Source organism: Erinaceus europaeus, chromosome 3, assembly GCF_950295315.1.
Source record: "Erinaceus europaeus chromosome 3, mEriEur2.1, whole genome shotgun sequence".
In the NCBI taxonomy this organism is placed as follows: domain Eukaryota; kingdom Metazoa; phylum Chordata; class Mammalia; order Eulipotyphla; family Erinaceidae; genus Erinaceus; species Erinaceus europaeus.
This window is the reverse complement of record NC_080164.1, coordinates 18,280,482-18,295,985: the sequence shown is the minus strand read 5'-3', so window position 1 is coordinate 18,295,985 and position 15,504 is coordinate 18,280,482. Positions and strand designations below refer to the sequence as shown.

At 42.0% G+C, this 15,504-nt stretch overlaps 1 protein-coding gene across 12 annotated transcripts in view; it reads right to left on the bottom strand.

The window, feature by feature from the left end:
• The window catches only part of BABAM2 (BRISC and BRCA1 A complex member 2), a 452,740-nt gene that overhangs the window by 305,065 nt on the left and 132,171 nt on the right, over positions 1-15,504 (bottom strand). For all 12 annotated transcript variants that reach the window (XM_060186772.1, XM_060186776.1, XM_060186774.1 and 9 more), the window contains one exon: positions 5,026-5,220. In XM_060186772.1, the coding sequence (XP_060042755.1) occupies positions 5,026-5,220 (195 nt within the window). The remainder of the gene's footprint in view (positions 1-5,025; positions 5,221-15,504) is intronic.

Below are 15,504 nucleotides of genomic sequence, written 5' to 3'. Positions count from 1 at the left end.
ATAAAATGAAGATGAAGGAGTTTTTTATTTTGTGTTTGATCAAAGTCCCAGTAAAGTTTTAAGAATTCATGACATATAAATTAAGCTTTGACAATGGGTTGCATTGGATCGACCTTCTCGTGGTGCATCCCGTGAGTACCCATTCATTGGGGAAATTGACGATCCTTCCTAGCCGACTGAATCCACATGGATCCCAGTCACTTTCAAAGCCAGCAACAAGCAGCTCCTGACAGCTTTCAACCTGACGCTGTTGACTGGCTACGGAAGAAGGGCAAACGCTAGAAGAAGAAGCTTTGACAACATCTAAATATATCTAGAAGAAAGAAAGGATTCATTTCATGATAGTTCCATATTTGAGTTAATGACTTAAAATTCTCATGCTAGTATGTTTGGGGAGAAAACATTACACTAGTGTTAAAAAAAAATCACAGGTCCCCAATGCTACCACGATGCCAACCGGACTTCCCTGTCCTGGAGCCCCGCTTTCCCAGAGACCCAAGCCACTAGATAAAAGAGAGAGACAGGCTGAGAGTATGGATCAATCTGTCAATACCCACGTTCATCAGGGAGGCAATTATAGCAGCCAGACCTTCTACCTTCCGCATCCCACAGTGACCTTGGGTCCATACTCCCAGAGGGATAAAGAATAGGAAAACTATTGGAGGAGGGGATGGGATGGGATATGGAATGCTGGTGGTGGGAATTGTACCCCTCTTATCCTATGGTCTGTGTTTCAATTTTATAAATTAAAAAAAAAAATCACTGTTAAATCATGAACAATTTTTAAAAGAACATTTTACAAAAATTGGTTAAAAAAAAAAAAACCAACATGTGGTGGCGCAGCAGGTTAAGCGCAGGTGGTGCAAAGCACAAGGACCAGCATAAGGATCCAGGTTTGAGCCCCCAGCTCCCCACCTGCAGGGGGGTCACTTCACAAGTGGTGAAGCAGGTCTGCAGGTGTCTATCTTTTTCTGTCCCTCTCTATCTTCCCTTCCTCTCTCCATTTCTCTGTCCTATCCAACAAAAACAGCAACAGCAACAACAAATGAAAAAAGATGGCCTCCCGGAGCAGGGGATTCGTAGTGTAGACACCAACTCCCAGCGATAACCCTGGAGCCAAAAACAAACCAACAAACAAAAGAAAATAAAACAGCACAGAGGGGCTGGGTGATGGCATCCTTGGTTGAGCGTATAAGTTACCATGTACAAGGGCCCAGGTTCAAGCTTCCAGTGCCCACCTAAAGGGGGTAAGTTGCACAAGCATAAAAGCACTGCTGTAGCTGTCTACCTTTCTCTCTCTCTCTCTTTCTCTCCCCCCCATTACTGTCTGTCCTGTCAAATCAAATAAATAGTTAAAAAATAGCATAGAAAAGGAATATAATATTCAAAACTCATATCTACTAATGGAAATGGCCAAAGTAATAAGAGAAACAACTTTATATTAAGACAAAGGCAAAGATATAAACACTTGATTGTCTTTTGTCTTGTGCCGCCTTTCAAATGTACACTTTCCTCTTGGTGAAAGTTAGGGAAGGAAAAGTATGGGTGGAAGGTGGAGGAGGGAATGGTGTATTTCAAATTAGCAGGTTTGCCAGCAGGATGAGAAGTGAGCCGGGGGCCGGTCCTGCTTCTACACAACTTTAAATTTTTCCTTTTTACAGCTGACAGAAAAATATAGTAAGCATCTCAGGATGTCAAAAGCCTCCTACTTTTAGAGCAGAGATGAAAGGTCAGTATTTAAACACACATAATAGAAAGAAAAATTCAGGGAGTCGGGCAGTAGCGCAATGGGTTAAGCGCAAGTGGCACAAAACGTGAGGACCGGAGTAAGGATTCAGGTTCAAGCCCCCAGCTCCCCACCTACAAGGGAGTCGCTTCACAGGTGGTGAGGCAGGTCTGCAGGTGTCTATCTTTCTCTCCCCCTCTCTGCCTCCCCCTCCTCTCTCCATTTCTCTCTGTCCTATCCAACAACAACATCAATAACAACAACAATAATAACTACAACAATAAAACAAGGGCAACAAAAGGAAATAAATAAATTTTTAAAAAAGAAGGAAAAATTCAGTCATGACAAAATTGAAAACAAGTGGTTACCATCCTTTCAAATGCATAAAGGTCTCTGAAATCCAAAGTTGTTCAATTATGCAGTGTCTTTGTTTTATCACAGAAAGCATTTATAGGTAGCCTGGATGAATCATAGGGATTCACATTCAGACCAAGAAGAATATATTGACTATTCCAATGTTGCATTTAGAAACATATACTTTCATGTTTTAACTAGAAATTTATTTCCTACGAAAGAGGCTGTGATGCTTTAACGTTCCAGTAAGGCACATCAGGTATGATTTAACGATTGGTAAACCAGCCCTATGTGTGCCTACAAGTCCAGGTTCCCACCTAAGCCATGTCCTTGTTGTACTCAAAGCACAGCATCCTCTACCTGTCACACTGTCTCTGTCCACCGTCCTTCCTTTAGGACCCGAGTAAGTTCCTGTTCACCAATAAAGGACTCACTTTTATTCTTCTGGTGGGGAGAGTTAGAGGGAGGGTTCAGCTCCAGGGCTTTACCACTCCAGGCTAGCCTTTTCAGATAGGAGAGAGAGAGAGAGAGAGAGAGAGAGAGAGAGAGACACTCTACAACAACGAGATTTGTTCATTGTGGTGGTGGTAGAGGGGGACCACGTGGGACAGGGTAATGGATGAAACCTAACTCATGTGCATGCAAAGTAGTGCACTATCCAAGTGTGCTATGTTGCTGGTCCTAAAGGTTCAGTCATGGGGCCTGGTGACAGAATAAGTGATTATGCAAATAATTTTCATGCCTAAGGCTCTAAGGTCCTAGGTTCATTCCCCACCACTACCATAAGCCCAGAGCTGAGCAGTGCTCTGCTAAAACACAAAACAAAACAAAATCAGTAATTAAAAAAAAAGAAAGAAAAATTCAGCCCCAGCTTCCTCCTGTAACAACAGTGGTTTGTTTCTCTGCCAGAGCACTGCTGAGCTCTTAGGTCTTAGGGGGATGCTGGGTATTGAACCTGGGATCTTAGAGTCTCAGGCCAGAAAGTCCTTTTGCATAGCCATTATGTTATCTTCCTGGCCCAAATGAAGTGCTCACTTCTTTCCTCAGTAATTGGATTTGCATCTGAATTTTGAACAGCCTGAATAATCCACTTTACCATTACTATTTCACTATTTACAAAACCTGTATTGTCACCTCACCTGTATTGAAACCTCTTGAGATCAAAAGCCAAGGCTGACATGCTACTTATCTGCCCAAAATCTAGCACAGTAGGACTTCCTTAAATTTACTTTAATCCTACACTGAGTTATCCCCACTAAATCCTAGCATATAAAGCCAATAATCACCTTAAATATTGAAGTTGGATCTTTTCAAGGTCCATGTTGTCAGAAAACTTGACGAGCAAGTTTTTCAAGTCTCCAGTTGAAAAAAAGTAAAAAAGAACTGTCAAGAAGATAGCTTTGCAGTAGAGCATAGGTCCCAGATTCCACCACAGCTAAAACCTGCCTCTGAGCAGAATGATGCTCTGCACTTCTCTCTCTCTCTCTCTCCTCGCCCCCCTCTCTATCCCTCCTTTACTCCCTCCCTCACTCCCTTTTCCTCTCCCCCCCCAACAAAACTCAAAATTAAATAAGCCAATCTTTAAAAAAATAATAAACAGTGAATAACACTAGGGAAAAAAGACCATCTGTTTTTCATGCAAGATGAGATGACTTCACTCTAGAACATTCACCTTCTTAAAAAAAAAAGAAAAATAAGTTTGTCTTTTTTTCTTTTTTCTTAGCTGCCCAATTGTTGTTCCAGCTTGGTGTGCATTCTGATTTTAATGCTTGCACATCAACCCCCTGGAAGATCTGAGTGCAATTTCTCCTCAGTCTCCAGAGTACTTCACTATCTATAGTTCTCTGGAATCTTTCTGACTCTCCATAATTTCACAAAAATATCTGAGAGTGTATCTGTCAATTTCTACAGTGCCCCGAGGCAATTTTCCACAGTCTCCAGAAGAAAAGACATCTTGCCAATAGCTTGATGTGAAACCAGGAAGGCTGTTTTGGACTTGTGACCTCCATACCACAACACAATCAACAACTCCAGTAGGCGGTCCTTAGTCAGATGCCTGAACCCACATGCCAACATCAAATGTGCTCTTCACTCAGCGCTTACCTTGACATTTTGATTCCTGACCAGTAGCGTTCATATACCTATATTTTTACTTTTATACAGCCTCAGCCTCCACTTCTACTAGACTCTCACAAGGTCTAGTCTATATAAGTTTAATCTCCACTTGTCCACTTTTCCTTCTTATGTACCTTCTGAGAAAAGGAAGGGAAGATGAAAGTTGAGGAGAGATCCCCAGGGGCTAGAGAGGTCATTCACCGAGCAGGGTGCATGCTTTGCCATGCACATAGTCCAGCTTCAAACCCCAGCACTACACAGGAGCGCTCTTCTGCTGTGAGGCTTCTCCCTCTCTGTCTCTGAGTGAAAAAAAGAACATGCTGAGAGCAGCAAAATCACTCAAGTGTGAGGACCTGGAGCCACATAAATAAATGAAAAAGTAAATGGTTTCCACCATGTAAAGAAATTGCAAAGAATCTGTCGAGCTTCCATATAAGCCTGTTACCTCCAGAGTCAGCGGCTTCTCTTATCTGCTGTCCAGGTATACTGGAGACATTCAACACTGAAAAGTAGGGGAACCTTAGATGCATCCCAAAATGTGCCCTGTGAGTCACCTACATCAGAGCCTCGACAGGGGCTTGTCATTAATCAGATCCTCAGCCTTTCCCCTGACTTCTGAGTATCTGAACCAAGGGATGTGAGACTCTGAATTATACATCCGGACACCTTCACAAAATCCAAAGAAGCAGAAAAGCATTGAGGTGCCTTCAAGGTCTAAGGTAAGAAGTGTCCGTGAAATCTAAACTGTGTTTACCAATTTAAAATGGGCATTAGGATTATTTTATTACAGAAAAAGTGACTTTATTTCCTTACTCTCGAAAAAACCTTACCCAGTTGTTTTTTTTCCCAGCATAGATTTCCATGTTCTCGCCATACTGTGGCTCTTCCAGTAATGTCTGGTATTCAAACATGAGACGGGAGCTCTCACGGAGGCGGCTACACTGAAACTGATGATATTGTTGCACAAGTTCCTTCACCACAAGTAAGAGACATTCAGGATTAGAAGGATTCCAGGAGGCAAGGTTCTGTAGAAGCCAAAAATAAAAGACCAGTCAAAAATGAAGTCTCATTCAAATCCAGTGTCACATTAGTTCATTAGGATAGAGAAAAGGAGAGAGGAAAACCTAAAAAGAACAGACTGTGCTTAATAAGGGATCAGCTTAAATTGAAGTTAGAAGGGTCTTCCGGGCTTGGAACTTCTTCTGCCTTCCAGAAATCCTTGTAGAACACCCAGAAGGAATTCCATCATGAGTAGGCAGAAATATTAAAGTAAAAGCAAAACCAGAAAGAAAAAACCCAGAAGGCTGAATATCAAAGAAGTCTATAATTTTAGACCTGGAAGACTTTGATTTGTCTCTTAATCTTTTAAAATTTTTACTTTTTTCCAATCTGCACCTAAATTCAGTATTATATGCCAACATCACTCAACTCAAATCCACAGACCATCTGCATCTGTGATACACTCTATAAACACACAAGCACCACAGAAATATAAGCATGAGAGTGATGGTTTGGCAAAATAAATAAATAAAAGAGAGAAAAAGAGAAAGAGAGGAGAGGAGAAATGATATAGTTAGGAGATGCAAGGGTCACAGGAAAAGAACAGGAAATGAGTGTAACTGCTTATGACTAGAAAAGGAGCTGGGAATAGAGGGAGAGCTGATTAAGTATATAATCATTTTAAGTTCACATTCTTTCATTCAACAAGTGCTTATCAAGGGTCTATTATGTGTCAGTCTTATTTCAAGCAGTGACAACAGCAAGCCAAGATTCTCTCAAAGAGTCCACATTTTAGTGGGCCCCAAGTTAATAATAAGCACTGAAATGCATCCTATGGTGATGAATACTACTGAGAAAAACATAGGAAGCATCCCAGAGACCTAGCACAGGAAGTGCTTCAGGAGAAAGAAGTGCTCAGCTGTGTCAAAATGTACTGATAAGATGATTACTAGAACAAGGCCTGAGAACAGACTTTGGATTCCGGCGACAAAAGGTCAACACTGTCTTCAACAAGAGCTGTTTTGACGAAGGAAAAATTTGACAGAGAATGGGGCAGGATGAAATTGCATACAACCAGCACAAACACATCAGTGGGTAACTGGCAGGGGATAAGAGATTAAAGGAAAAGTTTATAGTCTGGGCAGAGGACAGAATACCAGAAGAGATGTGCAACGAAGGCTGGCGTCAAAAAGAGTACCGAAAGGCTCGGCACAGGAACTGGGGGTGGGGGGAGAAAGCCAACGAAACAGGGAAAAGGAGGAAGAAGGGAAGATACTGGAAGTTGACAGAGAAGTGGGACGTTGTCATTTAAGTGAGTCATTTGGAAGAGTAAATCAACTGGGGGATGCAGTGGGAACTTCAGAGGGGACTAAGGTTAAAGGAATGAATTCTGAATGAACCAAGAAGCATAAATTCAGATGCCTGCATACAAAGGTGTAGTAGGAATAATCTGGATTTTGCCAGATTTTGCCAGACAGATAGGCAAGAACCAAAGAGAAGTAACAGTTCTTAAGAGAGTTTACAACAGAATGTTTATAATTATAATAAACTATAAGCCAGGGGGCAGGGGGAAGTAAAGTTCTAAAGGAGGCAAGAAATCAGTGAAAGAGGCAGGTTGGCTGGAAGAATCAGAAAGGCAGTAGTGTGTTCACAACAAGGGGTGTTTGCAGGAGATCCGTAGATGGCCTGTAAGTAGCACTGGCCAGGTATGGAATACCCCCACCAGAGACCCTCACTGAAGGGCAGTGGAGGAAGGGAGGTCAGGGACTGGGAGGCCAGGGTGCTGGAAGAATCATTCCTGTGTATATGAAGCATCTGGAGTCCTGAGTAGAGCATACTGCCGACAGAGTGACAAGGAGCTATATCCTCCCGGAAAGAGAGTGTCTAGAAAACAACAAGGAAAGGGCGGTGTGTCCTATGGTCTGAAGCTGGGGCTGGAGTTAGGGAACAAACAGTGACAAGTTCCTTGGCAGCAGCACTGAAAAGCCAGAGCACCTACCACAGATTCAGGCAACAGATACGGTGTGGGAGAGAAAAATCAGCTACAATTCATTCGAGAACACTGAGGGGGACGATAAAACCCAGAGCAGAGGGTCAGGCTCAGAAAATTCATCATTAGTCCTCAGAAGGAAGGGTGTCGCCTGCATTTAGAAATACTGATGCTTGGGGGCTGGCAAGAGAGTTCAGCTGGAACGGTGTCTGCCTGGCGATGCTGGAGCCCTCGGTCAAACCCCCCCCCCCAATCATGGGACACTGGGGAAAGCTGTAGTGGTAGCGGCTGCTGGTAGTGGTTGGGCAGGTACTCTACATGCTAACTCATTTCATTTATGTCACGTCAAAAAAAAAAATCACATTTACTGGTATCATAAGCTATCTCACCAAAAATGTACTCTATCAAAAGATGAAGGCCAGCTGGAGCACCAAGAGGTAGAGTGCAGGTGTTCCCACATGCAAGGACCCAGGCTTCAGCCCCCAGCCAACACATGGGAGAGCCTATGGGTTGAGCATCACAAACGGTAGAGAGGAGCTGTGCTATCTCCTCTCTGTCTCTATCTCCCTCTGTTTCTCACCCTTGATCTTAAAAAAAAAAAGGTCACCAGGAGTGGTGACGACATGCAGGTTCTGAGTCTCAGTGATATCCATGGTGAGGGAGAGAGAAAGAGAGAGAGAGAGAGAGAGAGAAACAGAGAAGAGAAGAAGAGGAGAGAGGAGAGGGGAGGGGAAAAAGCACCAGAAAAATAGTTCAAAATAAGGGGCCAGGTGGTGGTACACCTTGTTGACCATACACATTATAATGCACAAAGACCTGGGTTCAACACCCTGGTCTCTCCACCTGCAGGAGAGGAAGCTTCATGAGCAGTGAAGCAGATCTGCAGGTCCCTCTCTCTCTCTCTCTCTCTCTCTCTCTCTCTCTCTCTCTCTAGCTCCTCCTTCCCACTCAATTTCTATCTGTCTCTATTCCAAAATAAATAAGTAACTATTTAATGAAAATAAATAAATAGCTCATAATAGTTGGTTGGGTAGCATGCCAGCTCCCCCGGCTTCTGTCTCTAATCCTGCTTAACTAAGCACCAGCATGCCTGCATGGCACTGGTTTGATCCCACTCAAAGCTGCAGTCTATTTACATAAACCACTGTTAACTAAGCACCACCCTCCCTCCAGGGCATTGGTGGTTCTGTGGTAGAATCTCACCTGCTCCGCCCCCTCTCCTTGTCACACCCTGATTTTCCACCACTCTCTTTTTGCTCCACCCTCTCTACACCACATCCTGTTTACACCCTACTTGGCAAGTATATATAAGGAAGGTTTGTGAGTTTTCAGTTTAGTTTAGTTTTAGCATAGCTTGGTTTAGATTGCGCTGCATTCTGCATAAATAAAGAGATACTGCGTACAACCCAGCCATGAGTCCCGGGTCGTCTGTCTCCCATCAGTGAAGCTCAGCCCAGCAATAGTTATATGTACAACCCAGGTTCAAGTCCAGAACCCATGATAATGGAGAAAAATTTGCTGTTCTGTGGTCTCTTCCTCACTTTCATGATCTCTATCTTTAAAAAAAAAAAAGCCTTGAGAACTAAAGCCTTAGCAATAACAACAGAATGGGGTGGGGGAGAGGGGAAAAACAGAATAAAAATACATGTTTTGAGGATAATAATTAGTCATCACTTCTACATGGGATAGCAAGATAGTGGAGAAATCACTAAATTTACTCTCTATATATTTTGACAGAATGTCAAAGCAAAGGCAACAGAAGAACAGAAGGAACAGAAGAACAGAGGAACAGAAGTTGAGAGAGAGAGAGAGAGAGAGAATCTAGCATATGAAGAGAATAATTCTCAGATAAATCTCCTGACCTCAAGAGCATGAAAATATCTTTTAAGCTACTCAAGACCATATCTGAAGTTTCAACAGGAAATAACAACATAGATAGAATTTAAAATCATCATTGTGTAGCTTGGTAGGCATTCCCTTCAGTGATCATCACTAAACAGTAATTAATAAGAGAAAAGACACAATACTTTATTTCTTGGTCAAGTATCCCTTTCAAGGCCTTGTTCCAACACACACACAAAAAAGCTTTCATTGTCAGAATCATACTTCCTAAGTTCTGTCGGGCTGAGCTTCACTGACGGGAGACAGACGACCCGGGACTCATGGTTGGGTTGTACGCAGTATCTCTTTATTCATGCTGGCCGCAGCACAATCTAAGCCAAGCTAAGCTAAACTAAAACTAACTAAAGTAAAACTCACAATGCTGTCTTTATATATACTTGCCAAGTAGGGTGGGAACAGGATGTGACGTAGAGAGGGTGGAGAGAAAAGTGACTGGTGAAAATCAGGGTGTGACAAGGAGAGGGGGCGGAGCAAAAAGACATCATGAACCAGTGGGGATGAAACCAATGCCATGCAGTGGTTATGTAAATAGAATACAGCAGTTATGTAAATAGAATACAGTGTTAAGCAGGGGGGATTAAACCAAATGAAACAGAAGGGGTTTTTAAAAGCAGAATTAGAAGCATACCAACAAAGTTCTATCATTTCTCTTTAGCTGTTGGCAAGAACCAAGCCTATATCTACAGAACTTTTAAGTTATATACATGTAAACTGGCAAATATCTCTTACCAATTTAAATTTATTTCCAGTGACTCAACTGAATTGTTAGATTTATAGTAAAGACATACCAAACAGGCCCTTTCTATTAAAAATACCATCTCCCAATAGATGAAGCACATTTGACCTCTTTTGCCATCAATGAACACTCCACTGACAAGTTACTTAGCTAGAAAACACCCCCCATGAAGGGCGTAACAGAGAAACTCAGAAAGATAAAAATTCCTCTACTACTGAACATGACAACTTTCAGTGAAGTAATGTATGATTTGAGCTATTTGCATAGAAGGAGAAACCCAGAATATATACAAGGGTTTTGGTCATTTCATAAAACCAGGACCTATGTTTAAAGAGATCTAGCTGTGCAAGGCATTGGAGTCATGGACTCTTGTTGGTATGCATGAGACCCCTTCTGTTTCATTTGGTTTAAATCCCCCCTGCTTAACACTATTCTATTTACATAACCACTGTTAACAAGTTCCACCCTCCCTCCAGGGCATTTGTGGTTCAGTGATAGGATTCTCACCTAATCTGCCCCCTCTTTGTCACACTCTGATTTTCACCAGTCACTTTTCTCTCCACCCTCTCTATGTCACATCCTGTTTCCACCTTACTTGGCAAGTATATATAAAGACAGCATTGTGAGTTTTACAGTACTGTACTTTGAGTTTAACTTAGCTCGTCTTAGATTGTGCTGCATGAATAAAGAGATATTGCCTACAGCTCAACCATGAGTCCCTGGTCGTCTGTTACCCACCCAGCAAAAACAACATAACCTGTCGAAAACAACAGACTCTCTTGAGTAAGGAATAGAGGGAAATGCCTATAGCTTTGGCAGGGACATAGAAGGTAGGATGGCATAAATTCATAGGGCACTGACTGAGAAACTGAGACAGAAAAATGTTTCTCTCTATCCACAAAGTTCTTAACTTACTCATTTTTGATAATTCACTAGGAGAAAAATGCATAAAGGCACAATAAAACACAAAAGACACAATCAAAATAATTAAAATTAACTACTGTTATGAAATTACATTCAATCTCACTAAACTTTCTATAAAGCAGTCCAGGGAAGGTATTATGTTATGTGTTTTTTTGTTTCTTTGTTTTTAATGCATTTCTGGAGATGAAATTCAGGGTCTTTCACTCACTTTCTCTCTACCTCTGTCTCTTTTGGTATTTGTTTATTTATTTTTATTTTACATAATTACATGTCAACAGGGGTTTGAATCCATACCATTCCCACCACCAGAGTTCTGAATCTTCACTCTTCCCATTGCAATCCACCACAGTTTCCCCTAAGGTTGTAGACATGAGCCAACCATCTTCTCTACAACTGCCTGTCTACATTTATACATAGTTGCCCCTTCTTTTCTTGATTCCATCCTCTCTTCCCCTCTAAGCCACTCATGACATTACAGCTACCTCCATATGCCCCTCTCCTTTTCCTTCTCTCTCTCTGGGTGCTGACGGAGCTGGAGTGCAGAGTCCTCTTATCTTCCTCCTGTCACTTCTCCCCTGCTGGGAGTAGGGATTAAGGTTGTTTATGAGGAGCAGAAGGTAGGAGTTCTGGCTTCTGTAGCTGCTTCCCTGCTAAGCATGGGCAGTTGACAGGTCGATCCATATCCCAGCCTGTCTCTATCTTTCCCTAGTTTCACTCACTATTAACAGATGAGCCACCTGCCAGGCCCTCTGTCAATTCTTTAAGAGGTCAGTTAACTAGAGAAGCTGGAAAAGCCCATGATGTTCAAGTATAAGAAAACAAGTGGTTGAGGCCAAGAGATAGTTCACTAGGTAAAGTCCACACCTTACTATGTAGGAGGTGCTGGGCTAGATCCTGCCCCCACATGAGAGTGTTGGGTAGTATGCCAGCTCCCCCTGGCTTCTGCTTAACCAAGCACCGGTATGCCTATATAGGGATTGGTTTGATCCCATTCAAAGCGGTCTATTTACATAAATCACTTTTACATTTACATAAAGCACCACACTCCCTCCAGGGCATTAGTGGTTTAGTGGTAAAATTCTCACCTGCTCCGCCCCCTCTCCTTGTCACACCCTGATCCTCTCCTTGTCACACCCTGATCTTCCACCAGTCACTTTTCGCTCCACCCTCTCTATGTCACATCCTGTTTCCACCCTACTTGGAGAGTATAAAAACAGCTGCTCTTCTGATTAAAGACACTTGGAAATTGCTTTCCAGCTCCAAGGGTTCCAGAGTGTATCTCCTGCGAAGTCAGTGCGGCACGAGTTCCTGATCCCTCTCCCACGCAGCAGCCTAGATCGGCTCCAGTTGAGTTCTCTCCAACCCAGAGAGCACTAGCTCCGGAAGAAGCACCCTCAGGCTATCCTCGCAGGAGAGCACCATGGATAGCACCAAGGGAGTTCCAGGAGGGGAGGAGCGCTGTGCTCTTTGGCTCTCTCAGCTCTCTGCTTCTCACTCTCTGAATCTCTCCCTTTTTCATTCTCAAAAGAAGACTTCATGTGTAGCATAGAAATCTGCCAATCATCTTTCTGTTGAGTTTAATTAAATACCAATTTCTTTTTTTAATATTTATTACCTCTTGTTGCCCTTGTTGTTTTATTGTTGTAGTTATTATTGTTGTTGTTATTGATGTTGTTGTTGGATAGGACAGAGATAAATGGATGGAGGAGGGGAAGACAGAGGGGGAGAGAAAGATAGACACCTGCAGACCTGCTTCACCACTTGTGAGGCGACTCCCCTGCAGGTGGGGAGCCAGAGCTCAAACTCAGATCCTTCTGCTTAATCAGTGCATCACTGCCCAGCCCTCAGAATCCCCCCCCCAATATTCCAAACATTTTGAGTCCAGAGGCTCTAATTGGGATCCTTATGGGGGTCCTTGTGCTTTGCGCCACCCGTGCTTAAGCTGCTGTGCTACCACCCAACTCCCAAAATAGCAATTTCTAACCAGAGAATTGGCTTTCTGCCTCATGAAAGTCATGACCGAATTCCTATCTCCAGTAGTTCTGGATTCCCTACTTTGTCTCCCCTATTCAGCTGTCTGACTTGGGGATGTCACTGCTCAAGTGACCATTAACCTTTCCACATTTCTCTCCAAATACCCTCTACTATATGTATCACACTCCCAAATCACTGGCCCCACAGACTGAAAACCAATCAATCCTCAGCTCCTTACCTAAGTTTACTTACGGAGTAAACACAATAAGGAATAACATTTTCAGAGGTCTGGCTCATTCCCAGTTCAGTTCTCATTTATTGGGAATATAATTTCTTAGTCACACCAAGGCAATTTTAGATATAGGCAAGGATACCAATCAACCAAAGAAGTCGGGAAATCATATTTCAGGCTCATGTCTCTGGGACAATGAAGGAGGTGAAAAAGCAAATTTGCACAAGAGTCATAAGACCATCACTCTCTAATAAATGAGGAAGAAAAATCTTCCATGGGAAAATGTTGTTTAAAATATCTTGTTTAACATTAAAATCGTATTATCTTTATTTATTTGATAGAGACAGTCGGAAATGGAGAGGGAGGGGGGAGATAGAGAGGAAGAAAAATAGAGAGAAACCTACAGCCCTGCTTCATCACTCAAAAAGCTCTCCCCCCTGCATGCGGGGGCTTGAACCTGTGTCCTTTTGCATTGTGACATGTACACTCAACCAGGTTTGCCACCGCCTGGCACCTTTAAAAATTTGGCTGGGAAGGTGGGAGCATATTGTAGGAGTGGGAGTAAAAGATGGCTCAGTGAGTAGAGCATACACCTTATTACGTGTAAGGCCCTGGGCTTAATCCCCAGCACCGTTTGGCAACTCCATGGACAGAACCAAAGAAACTACTGAGTGTGAGAGTGAGTGTGTATGGTGTGTGTGTGTGTGTGTGTGTGTGTGTGTGTGTGTGTGTGTGTGTGTGTGTGTGTATAGCTATGCACACACTTTCATAATGGAAGAAGATAAATTTTAAAAACAGAATAGCAAATTTCAGGCAGTTCAATTTGTATTATTTTTCAATCGCGAAGTTTAAGAAATCCTATTTTCTATTTACATAACTTATAAGGTTAGACCTCAGTTGTCTCTTCTGATAATTAAAAGTTAACCAGTTCCAGAGATTTTAAAAAACAAATCTTGTATCACTTAGCCCTATTAATATGCTTCAAGTAACCTTAATTTACTATTTCTTATATTCTAAACCTCAGAAACATCTAAAAGCTAAAGCAATCTGTCACAATGTGATGGTCAGAGTTGTAGAAATTTCTTCTACTTCTTTCAACCAAAACTCAACTGTGTTAGGCTACTCTCAATGGGAGACTTAGGAAATGTCAAATGACATTGTATATGCCTAATAACTTCCCAACATGGTGTTTTAAAATGTTGCATCATCTAGAGAACGTGAAAGACAGCAAAAATTAGTCATTTGAGCTATCTGTAAGAAAATAACATATTACCAAAACAAAAGTCTAAACTGTGTATGGGGGTGGGTCATATATGTATAACTCCCCTAATACATCATCTCAAGTAGTTAAAGCAATTGTAATCATTTTATATATGGTCATAAGTTATAACAATTTCTAAAAGTAAAAGCAACATAACGTGAACTTGAAAGTGAGCAGAAGGCTAAATTAAGAGGAACTAACTAGGAGACATAGAGACATATCCATATCCATTCCCTCTTCTCTAACTTCTCTTCATCTATTTATAGCCATGTGGCTACACAACAACAACAAGGCATAACATTCTCACTCCCAACCCCAACAGAGTTAACTAGCAGATATCTGGGGGCTTTACTGTTGAGAAGATTCAACTATTAAGAATAAGATGGGGTGCAAAGAGAGAATATTCTGCTCCACTGTAAATTATAAGGCAGTCGTAATCACAAATGTTGGGGCCAAAGAGAGAGCACTGCAGCAGCACATCAGATCCATATGGCTGAGGCCCTAGAGATCACAGGTTCAATCTCCAGCACCAACACAGATAGAGCTGTGCAGTGCTCTTGTCTTTCTCTCAGGAAAAAAAAAAAATCTTAAGAAAACAAGGTTTAAAAAAGAAAACTGTTGGAGGGACAAAATAGTAAGTAAATCAGATAATCCACAGTGGCTTTAGTTTCAAATACTCTAATAATTCTCTTCAGCCTTGCAAGCAGCATCAATTGAGTCTAAGATCTGAGATCATTTCCATTATGCTTGAAGTTAATTACAGTCTTTGAAAATTCACTAGATTCTGGGAAGCATGGAAGCTAATTAGAAAGAGATGCATCTGACATCCAAATGAATAGTTAAGGAGACAAATCAGTGTAAAGACACTTCTGGGATTAATATGGGCTAAGAAAGGTATTCCTAGAAGTACTGTTAGGTTAGAACCACACACTAACTTGGGAACTGCATCTGGAGAAGTAAGTTGAGTGTCACTGGTAAAATGCGGTGATTTGGAGTCCATGTCGGCTGTGTACTGCTAGAGCTATGAGTAATCTGAGTCAAAGGAACTTCAAATCTCTTAAATTCTGGATCAGCCAGAACACTCCTACCATTCTGTAGAGAGAGAGAGAGAGAGAGAGAGAGGGAGAGAGAGACAGAGAAAGACAGAGAGAGACAGAGGAAAGGGGAGAGGAGGAAATTGTTCTGGGCTTTGACTTTAAGTTTTTTCAAAGCTAGCATTTGAAAAAAAAAAAAAAAGGTAATAGTCTAGGGGGTCAGGCAGTTGTGCGGCGGGTTAATTGCACATGGCTTG